The sequence below is a fragment of the Pelecanus crispus genome, chromosome 1 (genome assembly GCF_030463565.1).
Source record: "Pelecanus crispus isolate bPelCri1 chromosome 1, bPelCri1.pri, whole genome shotgun sequence".
Lineage (NCBI taxonomy): Eukaryota > Metazoa > Chordata > Aves > Pelecaniformes > Pelecanidae > Pelecanus > Pelecanus crispus.
In genome coordinates this window covers 154,739,559-154,755,426 of record NC_134643.1, presented here as the reverse complement: position 1 = coordinate 154,755,426, position 15,868 = coordinate 154,739,559, and the positions used below count along the sequence as shown (strand labels likewise).

The window sequence follows — 15,868 nt, the reverse complement described above, 5'->3', positions numbered from 1 at the left end:
ATTGCTGCCCGCAACCAAGACTTACCTCACGCGCTCTTTCAGCAGGCTCATAGTGGGATTTTGGCTCAGGGGTATGATAGCTTTGTTTATTTCTTTCTTGCTGCTGCTGCTGCTGCTGCTGCTGCTGCTGCTGCTGCTGTTGCTGCTGCCGCCTGTGATCATGCTGCAGCGACAGGAGGTAGGCTTGCTCCTGCTGCAACTGGCGCTGGAGTCGCTCCGCCTGTCGGTGTTCCTCCATCTCTCGCCATCTGTATTCCTTTGAGAGAACGCGTGAGTAATTCAAGACATGACATTAACTGTATGGTGGATGTGTCCCTATCCATCCCATTAAAAATGCACCTTTCTGGTTGTTGTTGCCTTTTTTTTTGTTTTGTTTATTTCATTGTTAAAGTGTAACCAAGAGCTAAGTGAGACCAATATGGTGTGTGTCTCGTGTTGGGAAAGTTGAGAGTGTACTGTTAAGCTTGACATGATTGGAGAGTTATGGCAAAACTGATTTTTATTAAAGGAAAAAAAAAAAAGTGTTATTTATACTAAATCCAGTGTAAAGTTCATAAAACAATGATTTAGACCAACACTAGGCCATTGTATCCCAGGGTGGATTTACATATCATGTGTGCTTTTGATCTGCAACATAAGCACTCTAGTTCTTCACTGAATGCCAAGGTCTGTTCAGAAACTCGACCGCCACACCAGAACTGTTCCACTTTAACATAAAGCCTCCTCTTACTGCCCAGAAAGCAGTGTGACCATACAGCACTTCTCATATGTGCCTGTCAGCCCACGACGCTAGCATAAATGGCCTTTTAATCAAGCTCCTTTGTTGTCATACTGTCAGTGCAGCTGTGCCCGACTGAGGGAAGCCTAGGACTGGCCGGATAAATGGATCCTATAGCTACTGAACAAAACAGATACAGTGCTTTACCAGTAACATGGCCTGCTCCTGGAGCAGCTGCTGCTGTAGAATTTCCAAGTGCCGCTGCTCCTCTTCTAGCTGTCGCCTGATATACTCCTGTCACATAGAAATTACCCAGCAATAAATTTATTCAAAAGGAATGCATCAGAACCCCCTGGGTGGAACACCACACGCTACTTCCCCAGTTCAGCTTTAATGAGAAACGCACTTCAGGATGGATTAGTGCCTGCAGAACAATTTAGGAAGCCCTGCCTCCTGAGCATCGGATTTTGGCCCCTTCCATTCTGAAATTTGGACTCCTGCAAATGTTGCCAGCACGGGCCAGAGCTCATTTATGTATTTTGGAAGTGGTTTCAAGAAGCAGCAAAATGCACTTGAAGGTTTTGGAAAGTTAAAACACAGCAAGTCTGACTCAACATAGCCAACACAAAGTCACATGCAAGTTGTATTAAACATTAGTTTGTTGCACTGGTGCGATGAACTGTTAGCAACAGCTAGAGCCAGGCTTAGTGTAGGCAGACCTGGAGCAAGCTCCCCCAGAGGGACTCTGCCAAGTGCAGTTGGGACCTGCCCTGCTGTCTCCCCTGCCGCCCTCACCAGAAGCTTCTCCTGAGCAGATGCTGCCAGCCTTGCTGAATTATGCGATGGTTATGACACAAACAAACATCCACCAGGAAACAGGTATTAGACCAAACTCGCTTGCTCTTGCGATCTAGCCATCTCTTCACCTGCAGCCTCAAAAGGTTGAGAGGTTTACCCGCTGCTTCACCTGACCCCCTAGAAGAACTCAAACTCTGAAGCACCAAACCCAAGCTGGTAACATCCTATCATGCAATTAATGGAAGTATGTAACATGTGCATGCGCACACACACAAGCACACGCACACATTTACAGTGTATGCATAAAGAAATTAATGGATCAGTGATACAGTGATGGGAGCTATAGGAAGTCTTGTGACAGACTGATGAGGTACACTATACTGCTGTTACGCACATTGGCTGAGCCATAGTTTGGGTTAACAAAAATTCTAAGAGGGGGCATGTCTTTTCTTCTAAAAAAAAAAGAAAAAAAAAAATTCAGAGTGGTTCAGCTTGGCCACATCAATTAACCATTTGTCATTATCGGCACTGTGCGTAATTAGCATTTCAACAGTTTAAAAAGCAGCTGGGGGAATACCCGGTGTCTGCCCAAAAGCAAATTGCTGTGCTGTATGTAATTAGAGATTTTCCATATATATTTATTCCCAGTGGTTAGTCTTCTCTCCTTTTGACTCAAAAATCTTTGAAATTTATACAAACACAGTAAAATTCCCCAGTAACACAATCATCAATGATCTCAAATACAGTGACTTTATGTAAGAAAAAGTTAAGGTATATCAGGCCAAAACTAGCATTCCTGAAGTTAATGGGAAATTTACAATCAGCCTCTAGGACAGTAGTTTTGGCCCTTTATTTGGTACCAGTATTTTGCAGTACATGCACAGTAATTACTACCCTGATTATCACCCTGATTAAAGTTTTTAAAGGATTTTAAAACATGCAGATTTCATGCATAAATACAGCAGCTGAATTTCACAGTTTAAAAGGTTTCTCACCTGTACTTTTCAATGTATTAAGGGCACACTGACGCAACTTAAGATATACTTGCTGCCTGAACTGGCATACATTATTAGAGCTGATTTTAAATAGACAGAGTAAGAGAGAGAGATTGCATATTTAAGTTTTAGGAAGGAAAACCCTCTGCAGCTCAAAGGTTCCATCTCAATTTCAGAATATTCAAAGTTTATGACGAGCCTCTGACCAATTCCGGGTGCCAGAAGCTGACACACAACAGAGCTGCCCTTCCCTGGGAGGCCTTCTGAACAGGGGCATGTCCTGCAAGAACCTCTGATCAGCAAGACAAGTCTAGAAACAATTTTCAGCCCCAGTGATGATTTCACCAATTCTGATGGATTTTAGTCAAGCCCAGGGGCACGAGCTGAATTTAGAATGAGTACCACAACAAGACTGCTTTTTTTGAGGGAATATTGAGGCTGCCAGAATTTTCCATAAAGTCCTATGATCCATGTTAGTGCGTTTGCTGTCAGAGACAACAAAGATGAAAGGATCAGCATTAGGTTGCCTCTAAGCTGCTTTAGGCTTACTAATTTTTAAAAAACTAAATTAGAATTTAGAAGAAACAAACTTATTGCGCATGTATCTGTATCATGGACTCACCTGCTCCCTTTCTACCCTCCTCTTTTCTTCCTCTGCTCTTCTTCTCTCTTCCTCTTCCTTACGCCTCCTCTCCATTTCTTCCAGACGTCTCTTTTCTTCCTGTTCTCTCCGCCTTTGCTCACGCTCTTGTTGCCTTCGAGCTTCCCGTTCTCTTCTTTGTTGCTACAAAAAGGGAAAAGAAACCACAAAGTTTTACTTTTGTTGTTATCAAAGAAAGAGGTGGGGTTGTTTTCTGCTGTGAGGAGAGGGATTTACCAGGACTGGCAAGCTCTGCAACTGAGTGACAAAACATTTTATGCAAGTGTTCCACCAGGAAACTAACTCATACCCAGCACACAACTATCCCTAAAAGCAGCTTTGCTTACTCTCTCTGGTTTCTTCACACACAAACACAAAGTCATGTCCCGTATTTCTGACAACCAAGGTGTGGAAGCTCACTGCTGCTCTTCAAGAGAGGCTCACACCGGAATCTCAATCTTTCCACAACTGCTGAACTCAAATCTTAATCAAAATGACAATTTTCTTGACTTCAACACATTATCTAAATGTTGCTAGAAGGGAATTATCAGCCCCACTGAATGAGCTAAAACTCAAATGACAACTATCTGAGCTTTCAGTAAGTAGCTTCTCTCTTAACACAATTCATGGTCTGCCGAGAATTTGGTGGTGTTGGCCCAACAACCAAGCTTGATTTAATGCACTGCCCAAAACTTTGCTTAAGAGAGAAGGAAGGCTGACCAACAGCACCTCAGCCCCTCCCAGAACATCAAAAGCACCTATATGTAAAAGAGGAAAAACAGCTGAGCGCAGCTTTTACACTTACATAGATAAGCTTTCACACATGACCCAAATACCAACTGGTGCTGTTAAGTCTGCTCAAGTCTGAAAAGCACCTGGAAAACAGCTCTAGAAAGCATGAACTGACTCATTTATGTCTATAGAACACCACATGTGACTTCAGAGGAGACATTTTAAATGCCCATATAGTCGTGACCAACTCTTCCTGCACTTCTACAGAAGCATCCAGTTACTCCACCTACCTCGAAATCCCAGGCAGCCTCCCACAACTGCCTAAGTGTCAAAAGACCCAGCTGTCTCCTGTTCAACCATCAGCTGGGAATATCTCTAACAACATTTACTTCCATTACAGATTTCTATAATAGGCTAAAAAATTATAGAAGAAATATAAACAAAAAAAAAGCACACTCAAATTTAATCCCAAGAACAAAATGGAAACCGACATTGGTTATTCCTTTTCACATTTAGGTTAAGGTTAATACTATCGTCAGTTTCTGTTGAAGCAAAGCTGCCACAGATTTGGCCAGTCTTAAGGCACTCCGAGTAGTCTTGCAAGAGCACTCAAACTAATCTTTTATTTGGGTTCACAAATCCAGTTACTGGTGTGCGTTTCACAGTTGTGCTCAAGTGAACAAGCAAAGGACAATCTGCACTCCCTGCGTTACTTCATGGGATGAACATGACTACAAAGCAGTTGAAAGCTCAACAGCCTTTTCCATCTTCTGGAATCGATACTGACATGGCAGTGGAGAAGAAACATTGGGGGAAAAAAGATGGTTAATAATTAGTAGTACTTAAAGAAAACAGACTGCTTTCCGACTCTCTTTAACTAGCTGCAGTTTTGGGGAAGATGCAACGTTCTTGACAACCACTGCTCAAATACATCCACTCTGTAACTATGACATCTTCCTTCCTGGCCCACAGCGTCATCCTGGGTTCACTACCACCTTCCTGTGCCATAAGACATAAGCTCTTTTCTCCCCCCCCATATTCTGTATCTTCTCAGAAACACAGCTTCCTTGCTCTTGCATCTCCTCTCCTAACTAAATGCATCTACCAGCCTTTTCCCTCTTGCTTCAGCAAGCTCTCTTCAATGAATGTAGATACAAAAATAACAAAAGTGCTGCAAGGCAGCTACGGCACACGGTGCATTTCATAGCTTTCACTGCTCTCCCTCCTTCATTTTTTCAGCACTGTAAAAGGATTAAGTAGGCACTTTTATTCCTGAATATACACATCTGTGTCAAACAATTTCTATATTTAAGTCAATATATTCAGGTGCCTCTTGGCCAATCAAGTCTGACAGGCTCTTTGTTTAAGAAAACTAAGATGTGAAACACAGTAATTCTGTTGCCCTGAGGATGCAAGAGACAGCACACTGCTGACTGGTTAATATGCGCATTTATCAACTCAAACACTTCTTAAACATATGAAGCCTGTCTGTCTAACTATAGTGTGTTGACATTGTTAAGTGGATATATTGCAGATCTTGGGATGGCATCATTCTCACTACAAGGAAGATGGACAGAGCCTAGGTCTTTCAGATGAAACCAATTCATCGCTTCTTGAATCAATGGAGAAGTATTCAGCCATAATTATAAATAACTGAACTTAATATGAGAAAAATAAGTTCCAAATTGACTATGAGAGCTGATTTTCCAAGGCATCATGAAATAAACAGAATCAGCTGTTAAAAGACAGCCAGATTGCTAGCTCAGCGCTGATAGTAGATATTTATTACCCAGCAAAAGAAGGAAAAAAAAAGAAAAAGGATTCTCTGCCATCAGGGTACGTTTAAGTCAAATCTCCCAAAGCACAAATGTGCTACTGTCTGTACACCAAAGTACAGAGAGAGATGGGGTTTCTCAGCATCACTTGTGCCTTCCCGTCAGACGCCTCAGCTCCTCGCCAGGTGGGTGGGAAGGGAGGCACCCGGCACTGCAAGAGCCTGCAGAAACACCCCACACAATCCGCTTATTCCCAGCCCTAGCTGTAAGAGAAAGGTTTCACTTCCTTTGCACATGGCCTTTGAAACCTGAGCATCAAAGTGCTGCCCACTGACAAAGTGGAATTTAGTTTTAACAAGCCCAGGGAAAGGAAACCTACAGTGACAAGCATCTCTCAGGTCCTAGTCTACATCTTGGCAAAGTGATGGCAAAGCTGGTCAGTGGCAAGTCGTCGTTGACCCAAGCTGGCTTCAGAATTAGCCCTTTAGCTGACTTCCTACCATCCTTCTGTCGGCACAAGGTCACCTTCCTGACTGCCTCCAGCAACTCTTCCATGAGGACACACTAAGACCCTGGTCACCATGTTCTGTTTTGAAAACTTCAACTTCTGAATTTAATAAGTCTGATTGTCAGATATTGTAATTCTTACCACACACTGCAAAAAAGGTCTGATGTAATAACACGGTTCCTGTACATGCCCAATAGATAGCAGATACAGATCTGTATTCCCTGAAATTATGGATGCATATCCAGATCTTTATTTGGATATGGTATTACCAACTTTCTTGCACATGTCAGATGAAAAGCTTATTTTCAAGGAGCTAAATGTTAACCAGAAGGTAAGGGCAGCAACTCTTCAAAGAAATTTCAGAGATGCCAAAACAGAATTTTGATAGAGCCCATATTGCCTCAAATTTCTGCATTTCACAAAATTGGCATTTACTATGCCAACAACAAAAAACCCAAACAGAACATACAGTGTCAATACTCTGTCTCCTTGTCCAGTTTTAAGGTGCATTAATGATGATCTCGTAATGGTACCCAACATCTCCAAACTGGAAGACCATGCAGTAGAGCATGACTGACCAGGAGGGGGCAATGCAACTACACATGCAGTTGGTGTATACCAACGAATTCAGGACCTCCTTCATACAGTGAAATGCTGAAGATAGATCCTCTAATTTTATATTCATAAAATATTATTACTGTCTTATATTCAGATGAAGGTTGATAAATACATACATTAATGATTTCTTTCGCAAAGAATTAGGTAGCCTGTTACCAACTTAGGAAGAGGATTGGAAAGATTAATAGAGACTTTTGGTTTGCCCGCACTAGAGATAAAGCAGAAGTAGAACTTCTTACTCAGTACCAATCCAAACTACAACAATTCAAATTAAGTAGATACGAATAATCTCCCCTTCCGTAAAAGAAACAAAGCCCTGGCAAAAATCACCTGCAGGTACACCTACATTAGCATCTTGGTTCAGATCAGTAGTGCTCTTTTGAAGTGAATCATCCAATCATCTCCACTTACCAGGTTTTGTTTCGTATTTTGAAGATGTCTTGGAGTGCCAACCACTCCTTTTGGATGAAATTAAAAAGGCAGATGCACTCCAACCACAAGCAGGCACGCAGTCTAGACCTCAGCTAATCCAAAGAAATTCCTCCTGTCTTCAAACATATGGAGTGAAGTCTTTGGGTCCTCAGCACTTTAATTATTGTGCTCCACAAATCTGCTTCTACTGGACTGTACTACTTGCCAACGGAGCTATAACATACCACTTCAAAAATATCCATCTTAGTTTCTCATAACCAGGGATAGAGACATCATTTAATTAAGTTATCCTGAACTGTGGAGGTCCACGCAGAATGGGATTCCACCATGGCTAATTCTGAATTTCCCAAACCAGAGTCAGTTTTGCAAAGTTTTGAAATTTGAAATTGAAATTTGAAAATACAAATGCAAATGCCTTTCCATACCCATCACACTGAGCACTGGTGTCTCCACGCTGCTGAACAGAAACATAGACCCATGTCAGAACAGCCTAGAACAGCTAGGCTTTCTTGTTTTAACCATCTAAACACTTACATGACATATAGCTGTATTTATGCAACTATCTTTATACGATTTTTTAAAGGGGGGGGGACGGGACAGGATGAAGGGAGGGATGACACACGACACAAGTAATCCCCTCCCCAAGATGTTTCAGATAATTATCTGCACTTTGACCACATATAATTTTCACCTCCTAAGTAATACACAAATTATAAGGTTCCTGCAACAATAAGTTTTAGAAGTCACCTATATGCCTTTTAAAAAGTAATCTTTTCTCTAATACTGCTGAGAATTACAGTTTTTGGCAGATGTCCTGAACACCGTTCCTGTTGCAGTCTCGGTCAAAACTGTCTAGGCTCTGTGCCAGTATTGTAAGAACATGCCCTCAATTTTCATTTAGGAAGCTGGGGAGGGGAGGAGCAGGGGGAAGTATAAGCAACTTGTCCAGGGAGATTATCTAATGCATAAAATTCCTCACAAAGAATGTCAAACAGGTATACCCAAACACACACTTACTCTACCCAAGGAAAAATTACAAGAAAGCAAGGCTTGGTAAAAATGTCAACAAACTGGTGGAAGCCCACGGATTCAATGCCTGACATTAATCTTAACTCACATTACCAAGTTTTTCATTGTTTACTGGCTTCATCAAAACAGGGGGGTGAGTTAAGGACAAAGCGACAGCATTTCAATATTTTGGCCTTCAATTGTGTCACAACACTGATGTTTATCTAAATATGTGTCTACCACCCTTCCCCCATCTTAAAGAGCTTGTTTTCGCTGTTTGTTAAAAATCACTTGGGATCACAGAATTTTCCAACACAAGATCCAACAAACTAAGTGGGGTTTTTTTTGAAAACTCAGTGTGAGCCCTTTTCTTAATTTACTTTAAGAACAATACGCCTGCCCCATCACCTGCAAAAGGAACCCTTCATAGCTCGTAATTCGTATTCATGTTTCTAAGGGAACCAGGCTGAGGTTACAGAGTCAATAAAAGGTAAAAGCTTTTCTCTTACAAACTTTACATGGTTTACTGTGTAACCTTATTCAGTAATACATCAACCTACGTTACATGCTGTCTTGTGGTTGCTAAAGTTGTTAGTTCTGTTTTGTATTTGAAAAAGCAGGACTGATTAAACATAACTTTCAGGTAACTGCCTTTTCTTTTTAATTGCTCATTAAATTATGATTCCTGCAACATCCCCAAAAAGTTCAACCCTGTGCAGGTAAGAGGTGCATTGCTTTTGCTTCTATTACTAGCAGCAGCAACTCCTTTATTTTAAAAAGAAATTCCAGATTTTAAAGGTTGCACTGATTACTAAAGTTAAATGACCTAGATAATTTAATCGTAACCCCCTTTCTTGCCAAAAAAGTACCGCCTGCAGAACCTTAGAGATTAAAGAGCATTTAAAAGAGCTCATTGACTACCATACCAAGAAAAATTTTAGAGGCTAAGCAGTCAACTTTTGCCCACCTTTGACAATATCAATAAAGTATTTTGTTTTCATATTTTCCTAGCCTCTTTTTATTATGTGCTTCCCCCACAAAATCGCTACAGAGCCAGAGTCTAAAAACAGTTGGAAGAGCTACGATGTTTATATTGGCGATCTCAGAAGGGTGGGGAAGAAACAGAAGAGAAATGGAGTTTATATGCCTCCCCCGTGTCCCTCCTCCTGGCTTCACGTGTGGCTGAGTCTTTGCTACCAATCCCTCCTTTACAGCAGCACTAAACTCACTTGCACATTGAAAAAGAGGGATAAGGAGCATAATGTGACCTGGAAAGCTATTTGGAATTTTGTAAACACGTCACAGAATGCAAATCAACATTTGGTTCTGGTTGCATCCTCATTAAACAGTACCAGGATTTGGAAAACCAGACTGGGTGTAGTTTTTCCATCATTGCTAAGTGAACATTTGAAACAGCAACTCAAGCAAGAGGTCATTTAAGGACAACTGGAATTTGACCCTGCACTTCCTGAGGAGCCAGAGAATTGGTTTCACTTCAGCTCGGTGTCATACCCAGCTCTGTCCTGAAGAACTGTTTTGAAATTCTCCTACCTCTGAAGCTCACACTGCATATTCCATCTACATATACATAAACACACACAAGATCCTAGGAGGTGAAAAGTATGACAGAACAATATTGTACATGTACATAATTTTCTTTTATCTTTGGGTAGTGTATGCAAATTGCATACTTACCATATCACAAAAGTATGATTTACATATTTGTAATTTTTGCAGAATTATAATTTAAACACTGATTTATAAATCATATTTATAAATCTAAGTGGTTTTTAGTCATCATGCTACTATGCATGAGAGAGTAATACATAAAAAAATAGGCTTCTACCTACCATGAATGAGTGCCAAACAGAGATGTTTGAGAAAGCTTTAAAGGGAAATCTGAAGCATGTCATGGCCCCAAAAAAGTAATCTTGAGAAAAAAAATCCATCTGGGAATAATTAATGTCTCCCTTTCTTTACAGCTACCTAAAGTCTAGACATGTTGCTTCGTCTTTGGAACAGAGACCAAGACACAGCCTCCCCCCAAATACCTTCAAACAACCCAGCTTTCGCTCCTGTGGCCTCCATAGGAGCTGCTGGATATTCAAATGCTTTGGAAGATGGCTCATATTCAAGTAGCCAGACATGGATTTAAGTGCTTTGCTCTACGTTTGCCAGTGGATTTGCACATGTTGTTTTCTTTCCTGAGGTGTGCTGGGGCTACAGGGAACTCTTTTTAAATGGGCACGGGAATGGGAAATGCAAGCAGAAGAGGGTATTTTTTGCCCCCCAGGCTCCAGCCTCCTGTCTCTACCTCTTCTAGCCGCCTCCTTTGCTCCTTCTGCTGCTCAATGCGCTTCTGCCTCTCTGCCAGCAGCTGCCTCTTGTACTCCTCCTGCTCACGGAGCTGCTGCTCCTGCAGCAGTTGCTGTCTCCGAAGGGCCTCGGACCGTTCCTTGTTTTCCTGCTGTAGTCTCAGGAAATCACGTCGGAGAGTTGATTCTCCAGGCACATTGACAATGGAACTGCAACAAGAGGAAGTTAAAGCCTCCTGTACAATAAAGCCTTGATGGGCCATTAAATACCTTTCCCAAAGCTGGGGAACATTAATAAAATATAGCATGATGTTAAATTTTCATCTTGTTTCTTTCGGAGCGAAGACACTGGATGCATGTCAAATACTCGCTCTCAGTGGAAGGCGCGAAATGAGGCCAAGCAAAATAAGGACCAACTCTGACACTGTGGAGCCCCTGACCAATCGTATTTGCCATAAGTCTCCCTCCATCCAGAGCTCGCTGGCTCTAAGCCATGTGAGGGGGAGCTTTAAAACCTTTAGCGGTCACAGAATAGGTATTCAAACCCTTTGGGTGGTTTGTGCGTGCACTTAGTAAGAGACAGAAATTTAGCGTGCTCCTGATTTATAGTCACAGACCTTTAGACTTACTCGGCATGGACTGCCTAGAGCTCTCCCAAAAGCAGTTATTACCTGGGCTCTCCTTCTTGTTCAGGCACTTCCTCCTCTTCTTCCTCACTTCCACTATATTCATACTCCGTCTCATCTAATGGGAAAGAAACAAAGGCCTAGATAGTGCTTATCTTTAATTTTAGGACAGTGGGGAGTTGCAGTAGCACCTTAGTGAACCGGTTCCTATTTCCCTTCAGTGAGAAGATCTATCGCAGACCCTAGAACTCATTCTACATATACAAGCCCATCTTCCCACACTTGTAAAGCAGCACAGTGCTTTGCAGCAGACTTTCAGCAAATTCCCTGAATGACACCAGGTTTTATATGCAAGACAAGACACCTGGAGAACCTTGGCACCACCTGAATAAAGAGAACAGACTGCCCAAGACATTTGCTCCATAGCTCTTGTGATGGGTTATTTCCTGCAAGTCTGATTTATGGCACCATTCCAGGAATGAACCTACCACAGACCAAAAAAGGGAGAGGCATATATGCCAATATCCTGCTAAACTGTTTAATGCTTTTATGGAAGAGACACTGGCCCAGAAGCGAGTAATTTTATCTGAAAATAAGACACCTGAAACTGATATTCTCTCTGTAGAGGACAGAACAAAACCTAAAAGCCTGCTGATAGTCAAAATATGAATTAAAAAAGAACCTTCCAAGGGTTTTGGTTGTTTGGAGCTTTTCTAGGGGTGGGGATTTAGAATGGAAAGCAGGACAAAAATATGTATTTTTAACAAGCTGCAATACTTGATTTTTAGAAGCTGCATACCTTTCTCTCCTCTCTTCTTCCTGGTCCTGTCTATATGGTCCTTAAGCTGGATTCGGACTTGCCTTTCATTTGGTTGGTCACGTATAAAGGGATGTTTCAAGAGTTGTTCTGTAGAAGGTCGCTGCATGTAATTCTTCACTAGACAACCTTCTATAAAGCTGAAAAACTTTTTTGACCTGAGAAAGCAGGGAGGGGGGGAAAAAAACCAAAACAAAACAAGATCACAGGTAAAACTCAGCTCAAACATTTTTTCTGTTCTGCCTCAAAGTCCAATTCCTTTCCTCAAAATGCATCATGTCCCAGAAGATGGTACAAGTGCTGTCTGCAAGTGTGCCTCCTAAACAGAGCTGAGTGTGCTCCAGCTGAGCACTGGGCTAGACGGACACAGGGCTGGATGGACACAGGGCAACACCAACATACCTGCAGTGCTTAGGCACAGCCTCACAGTAATGTGCCCTCTTTCACAGGCATAACTGCCCCGAAAGGCAGGATCTATTAGTGAAGGCAAATCATGCAAACCCAGCTCTGCTACTTCTGGACCAGAGCTGGGTAGCATCCAGCTTGCTTGGAGCACAGGCAGGGCAGCTCTGGTGTGTCTCCACCTGCCCATGCTATCTAAGGGCACATCTGCTTCAGAACAGCCGTACCGAAAGCCGCAAGAACTGCGGCCAACATTCCCCTGACACAAGCAGCGCTGCGCTGCTTTTGTAGGCACCTGGGCTCACTGAGATAGGTCTGCCAGAATTCAAGATTATTTTATTTTTTACCTGAAGAGCCACACACAAAAATATCCTCGTAGAACAACAGGCAGGTGTCAAGCAGTGTTGTCTGTTCAACACAGGCACTTGGGGTCAAATTCTCACTGACACAATTTAAGGGCATGAACTGAACTGAGCTCCTCCTGCACACCACATAAAGTGACAGGGTATGGGAGTTAGCTAAGATCGAGCACCACCTTTCTAAATTTGTACTTCATTTGAACTCTTGAAAGAGGACCCCTCCAGATAGAAGTCACCAAACAAGCCGCCTTGCAAAACACCAATAATGGAAATAATCAAAACTGCATATTTTCTCATAATCTGCCACCAAGCACACTATCAAAACAGTTGAGTCACAGCAGCAGTGGCTTTGGCCAGAGTCACTTTTTGATTGCCAGGTGCTCTCAACCTGCTCCCGTGCTTGGGCAGCAAACACCTCCACTACATGGTTAAGTGTAAAAACAACAACGGTTTCTATCCATCGCTTCACTTTCCTACTGCAATCTGAGAGGCTGAATTCAAGGTAACTTTGCTGGGTTTTTTTATTCCTCAAGCCTTAAATGTTGTTATTATTCTAAGTAAAAAGGTTATTGAAAGGCCTATGCAAATACTGTATATGCATCTCTTTTCCTTTAACATGCAGAAAGCATGAATGAGAGAGGGAGAGGGATGCCTTGACAGTACAAGTGCATAAAAAAGTCAATGTAGGCAAAGACCAAGCCCAGCAAGCAAGCCAAGTTTATATTATATTGATATTGAATAGGCAGTCAAATCACTTCATTATTTTGACAGGATCACAGCATCCTTTGATCACATTCAATCTATACAAAACCTGTTTCTAGGGAGGTTTTTTGTTTCATACGCGCCAGTTGTAACCAGTAACCGCGAGGAAATCCTCCGATACTAATGGATTCTTCCAGGCTGGCAAGAAGTGCACACTCAGTTCCAATCGTTTACAATAATTATAGTAAAAGCCTTCATTAGTTTTAATAGCTCCTTTCAACTTAGCAACTAGAACACTATAGTACTGTTCTGTTTCTGTGTTACGATACATCTGAGAAAACATACTGCATATTAAGAGTGCTGTGGGAGTTTATTTTTTAAAATATGGATCCATTTGTCACCTTAATGCAGACGCCGCTTTGTCAAGAAAAAAACCTTGGTTTTTATTTTCACACAATTCGAGATAAAATTTCCCTAGGACAAACAGAACTAAATAAACAACGGACGCTTTTTATTTTGTGCTTTGATTCAGTGGCACAGAAGATAACAACAGGGTGATTTTTCCTAACTTAAATTGCTTTACAGTTCTGTGGAAGCAGTAACAAAACAGCATGTGATGAGACACAAGAAAACATCATGCTACAGAAAGGGCTACAAACAAGATAAAACTAATACATACCATTTCTTGGATTTTAACCGTGGGGGAGGGTTCCTGGGTATCAGAAAGAGTGCCCTCATGGGATGCATGTCACAAAGCGCTGAAGGAAAGAAAACAAAACCAAACAGGAACGTAGAAATGTTGGTTTAGTTGCTCTCTGTCAATACCACAGCTTCAGCTTCCCCAACCAATCCCACTGTCCTGACTGCCCATGCAGCAGATGCGGACAGCAACACAACTAAATGGAATTAGCCTGAAATGACAATTCCACAGCTCAATGTGCCAAGGGTGGCCCCAAAAAGAGAAGGAGATCGAGGCATTTATTAACCTTCAGACTCAACCATGATGGGAACTTCTATGTGCAGCCCTCCTCCAGCCCCAAGTCATATAACTTATGTTCCGGTCAATAAAATACAGGGAGAAGATGATGGTGAAGGGAAGAATGACACAGTTACTGTCTCAAACAAACTTCACTCCACCTGCCCTCCTCTCCCACTATGCAGGCAATTAAAGCAGGATGCCTCCTCCTTCTCTCCAGACTTGGAGCTTTTCTCTATTCCAAGCCCTGATGGCTTTGAAGCATGGAGGGTCTGTATCAAAAAAAGGATTCCCTGCAGAACCAAAATGCAAGCCTACGACTTCTGTCAAAAGAAGTACCCTTGGTTTCAGCAGACACTTAGTGGGAGTCCATTAAGGACAGCCTTTCCTCCTCCTCCAGAGCAAAAGGACCACAGCAGAGCCAATGCAGGGAAACAAAGGAGCAGGGAGGGAGGCTGCCCAAGAAAGGATGCTAGAAGCAAATACTCTGTTTTTACCATATTCCTATGCTTGACCTCTTGCACCATCAGTCTCAGCCTGAACGATCACCGCAGGAAGAGGTAACATTTTCCACACAGCAGAAATTCAGGAGAAACAGACTGATGTGAAGAGGATTCTGGATGCAGAAATAAGGGGCCACAATCTTGGCAGAGAAGCCCCTTGGATGCCCTTGGATGCCTGTGGACCCCACCAGACCACCAAGCTTAGAGATGGGCCCTTCAGCCGCAGCTGAAAGAGGAGGCAGAGCCCACATGCCAGAGGACAGACCAAGGCAAGAGCTGTTCAGCATTTACGTTGGATCTTTGCTAACCACTCAAATGCCTCTCTTCTGCTTTTACAAAAAGGGACTAAGCTCTGCTTCGGTTTGGAAATGAAAAAAATATTATTGTCCAATTCCAGGCTTACAAAACCCACACACACAGCTTTTAATTGAAAGCCACCTGGGCAACCCAATGCACTGAACAAAAAGGTACAGCAAAAAGGAGGTCAAGTGGTAGCTCAAATGCTGTTAATACAGTGCTGTCTGAGGTGTCCTGGGAGCAGCTCTCACATGGGCATTCATGCAAACGTGCAGTTAGGAGGGGAAAAAAAAACCCCAAACCATCAGACCTCCTAAAACATGAATCAAAACAAGAGCATTGTTCTTCGATTTATAAATTTTACATTAACAACAACAAAAATCAGACAGCAGCTATAATGAAATGACCATTTTTTAGCTAGGAAAATATCAATACTTAATTTCAACATGATTATTTCAAAGACAGAGGTTTCAAGCTGGGCTGTGGTGTGGTGGTTGTTTATGTGTAAAAAAACGTAATTAACTCACTTTTAGGTACCTTAGGCTGTTATTTTTTAAAAACAGAGCTCCAGGTGGGGTTGAGGGTAAGCGTATTTGCTAGTTCAATACGGATTTTCATAAAAATTACCACTGAAAGCCAAAACATCA

The 15,868-nt window shown here is 42.1% G+C and overlaps 1 protein-coding gene across 28 annotated transcripts in view; it reads right to left on the bottom strand.

Moving 5' to 3' along the window:
• Positions 1–15,868, bottom strand: part of MAP4K4 (mitogen-activated protein kinase kinase kinase kinase 4) — a 165,191-nt gene that overhangs the window by 33,011 nt on the left and 116,312 nt on the right. For 15 of the 28 annotated variants that reach the window (XM_075706376.1, XM_075706401.1, XM_075706368.1 and 12 more), the window contains exons 9-15: positions 14,125–14,203; positions 11,965–12,140; positions 11,211–11,283; positions 10,539–10,749; positions 3,134–3,295; positions 926–1,012; positions 26–256 (exon numbers count right to left, since the gene is read on the bottom strand). In XM_075706376.1, the coding sequence (XP_075562491.1) occupies positions 26–256; positions 926–1,012; positions 3,134–3,295; positions 10,539–10,749; positions 11,211–11,283; positions 11,965–12,140; positions 14,125–14,203 (1,019 nt within the window). The remainder of the gene's footprint in view (positions 1–25; positions 257–925; positions 1,013–3,133; positions 3,296–10,538; positions 10,750–11,210; positions 11,284–11,964; positions 12,141–14,124; positions 14,204–15,868) is intronic. The other 13 variants (XM_075706383.1, XM_075706443.1, XM_075706436.1 and 10 more) reach the window with 2 other exon arrangements.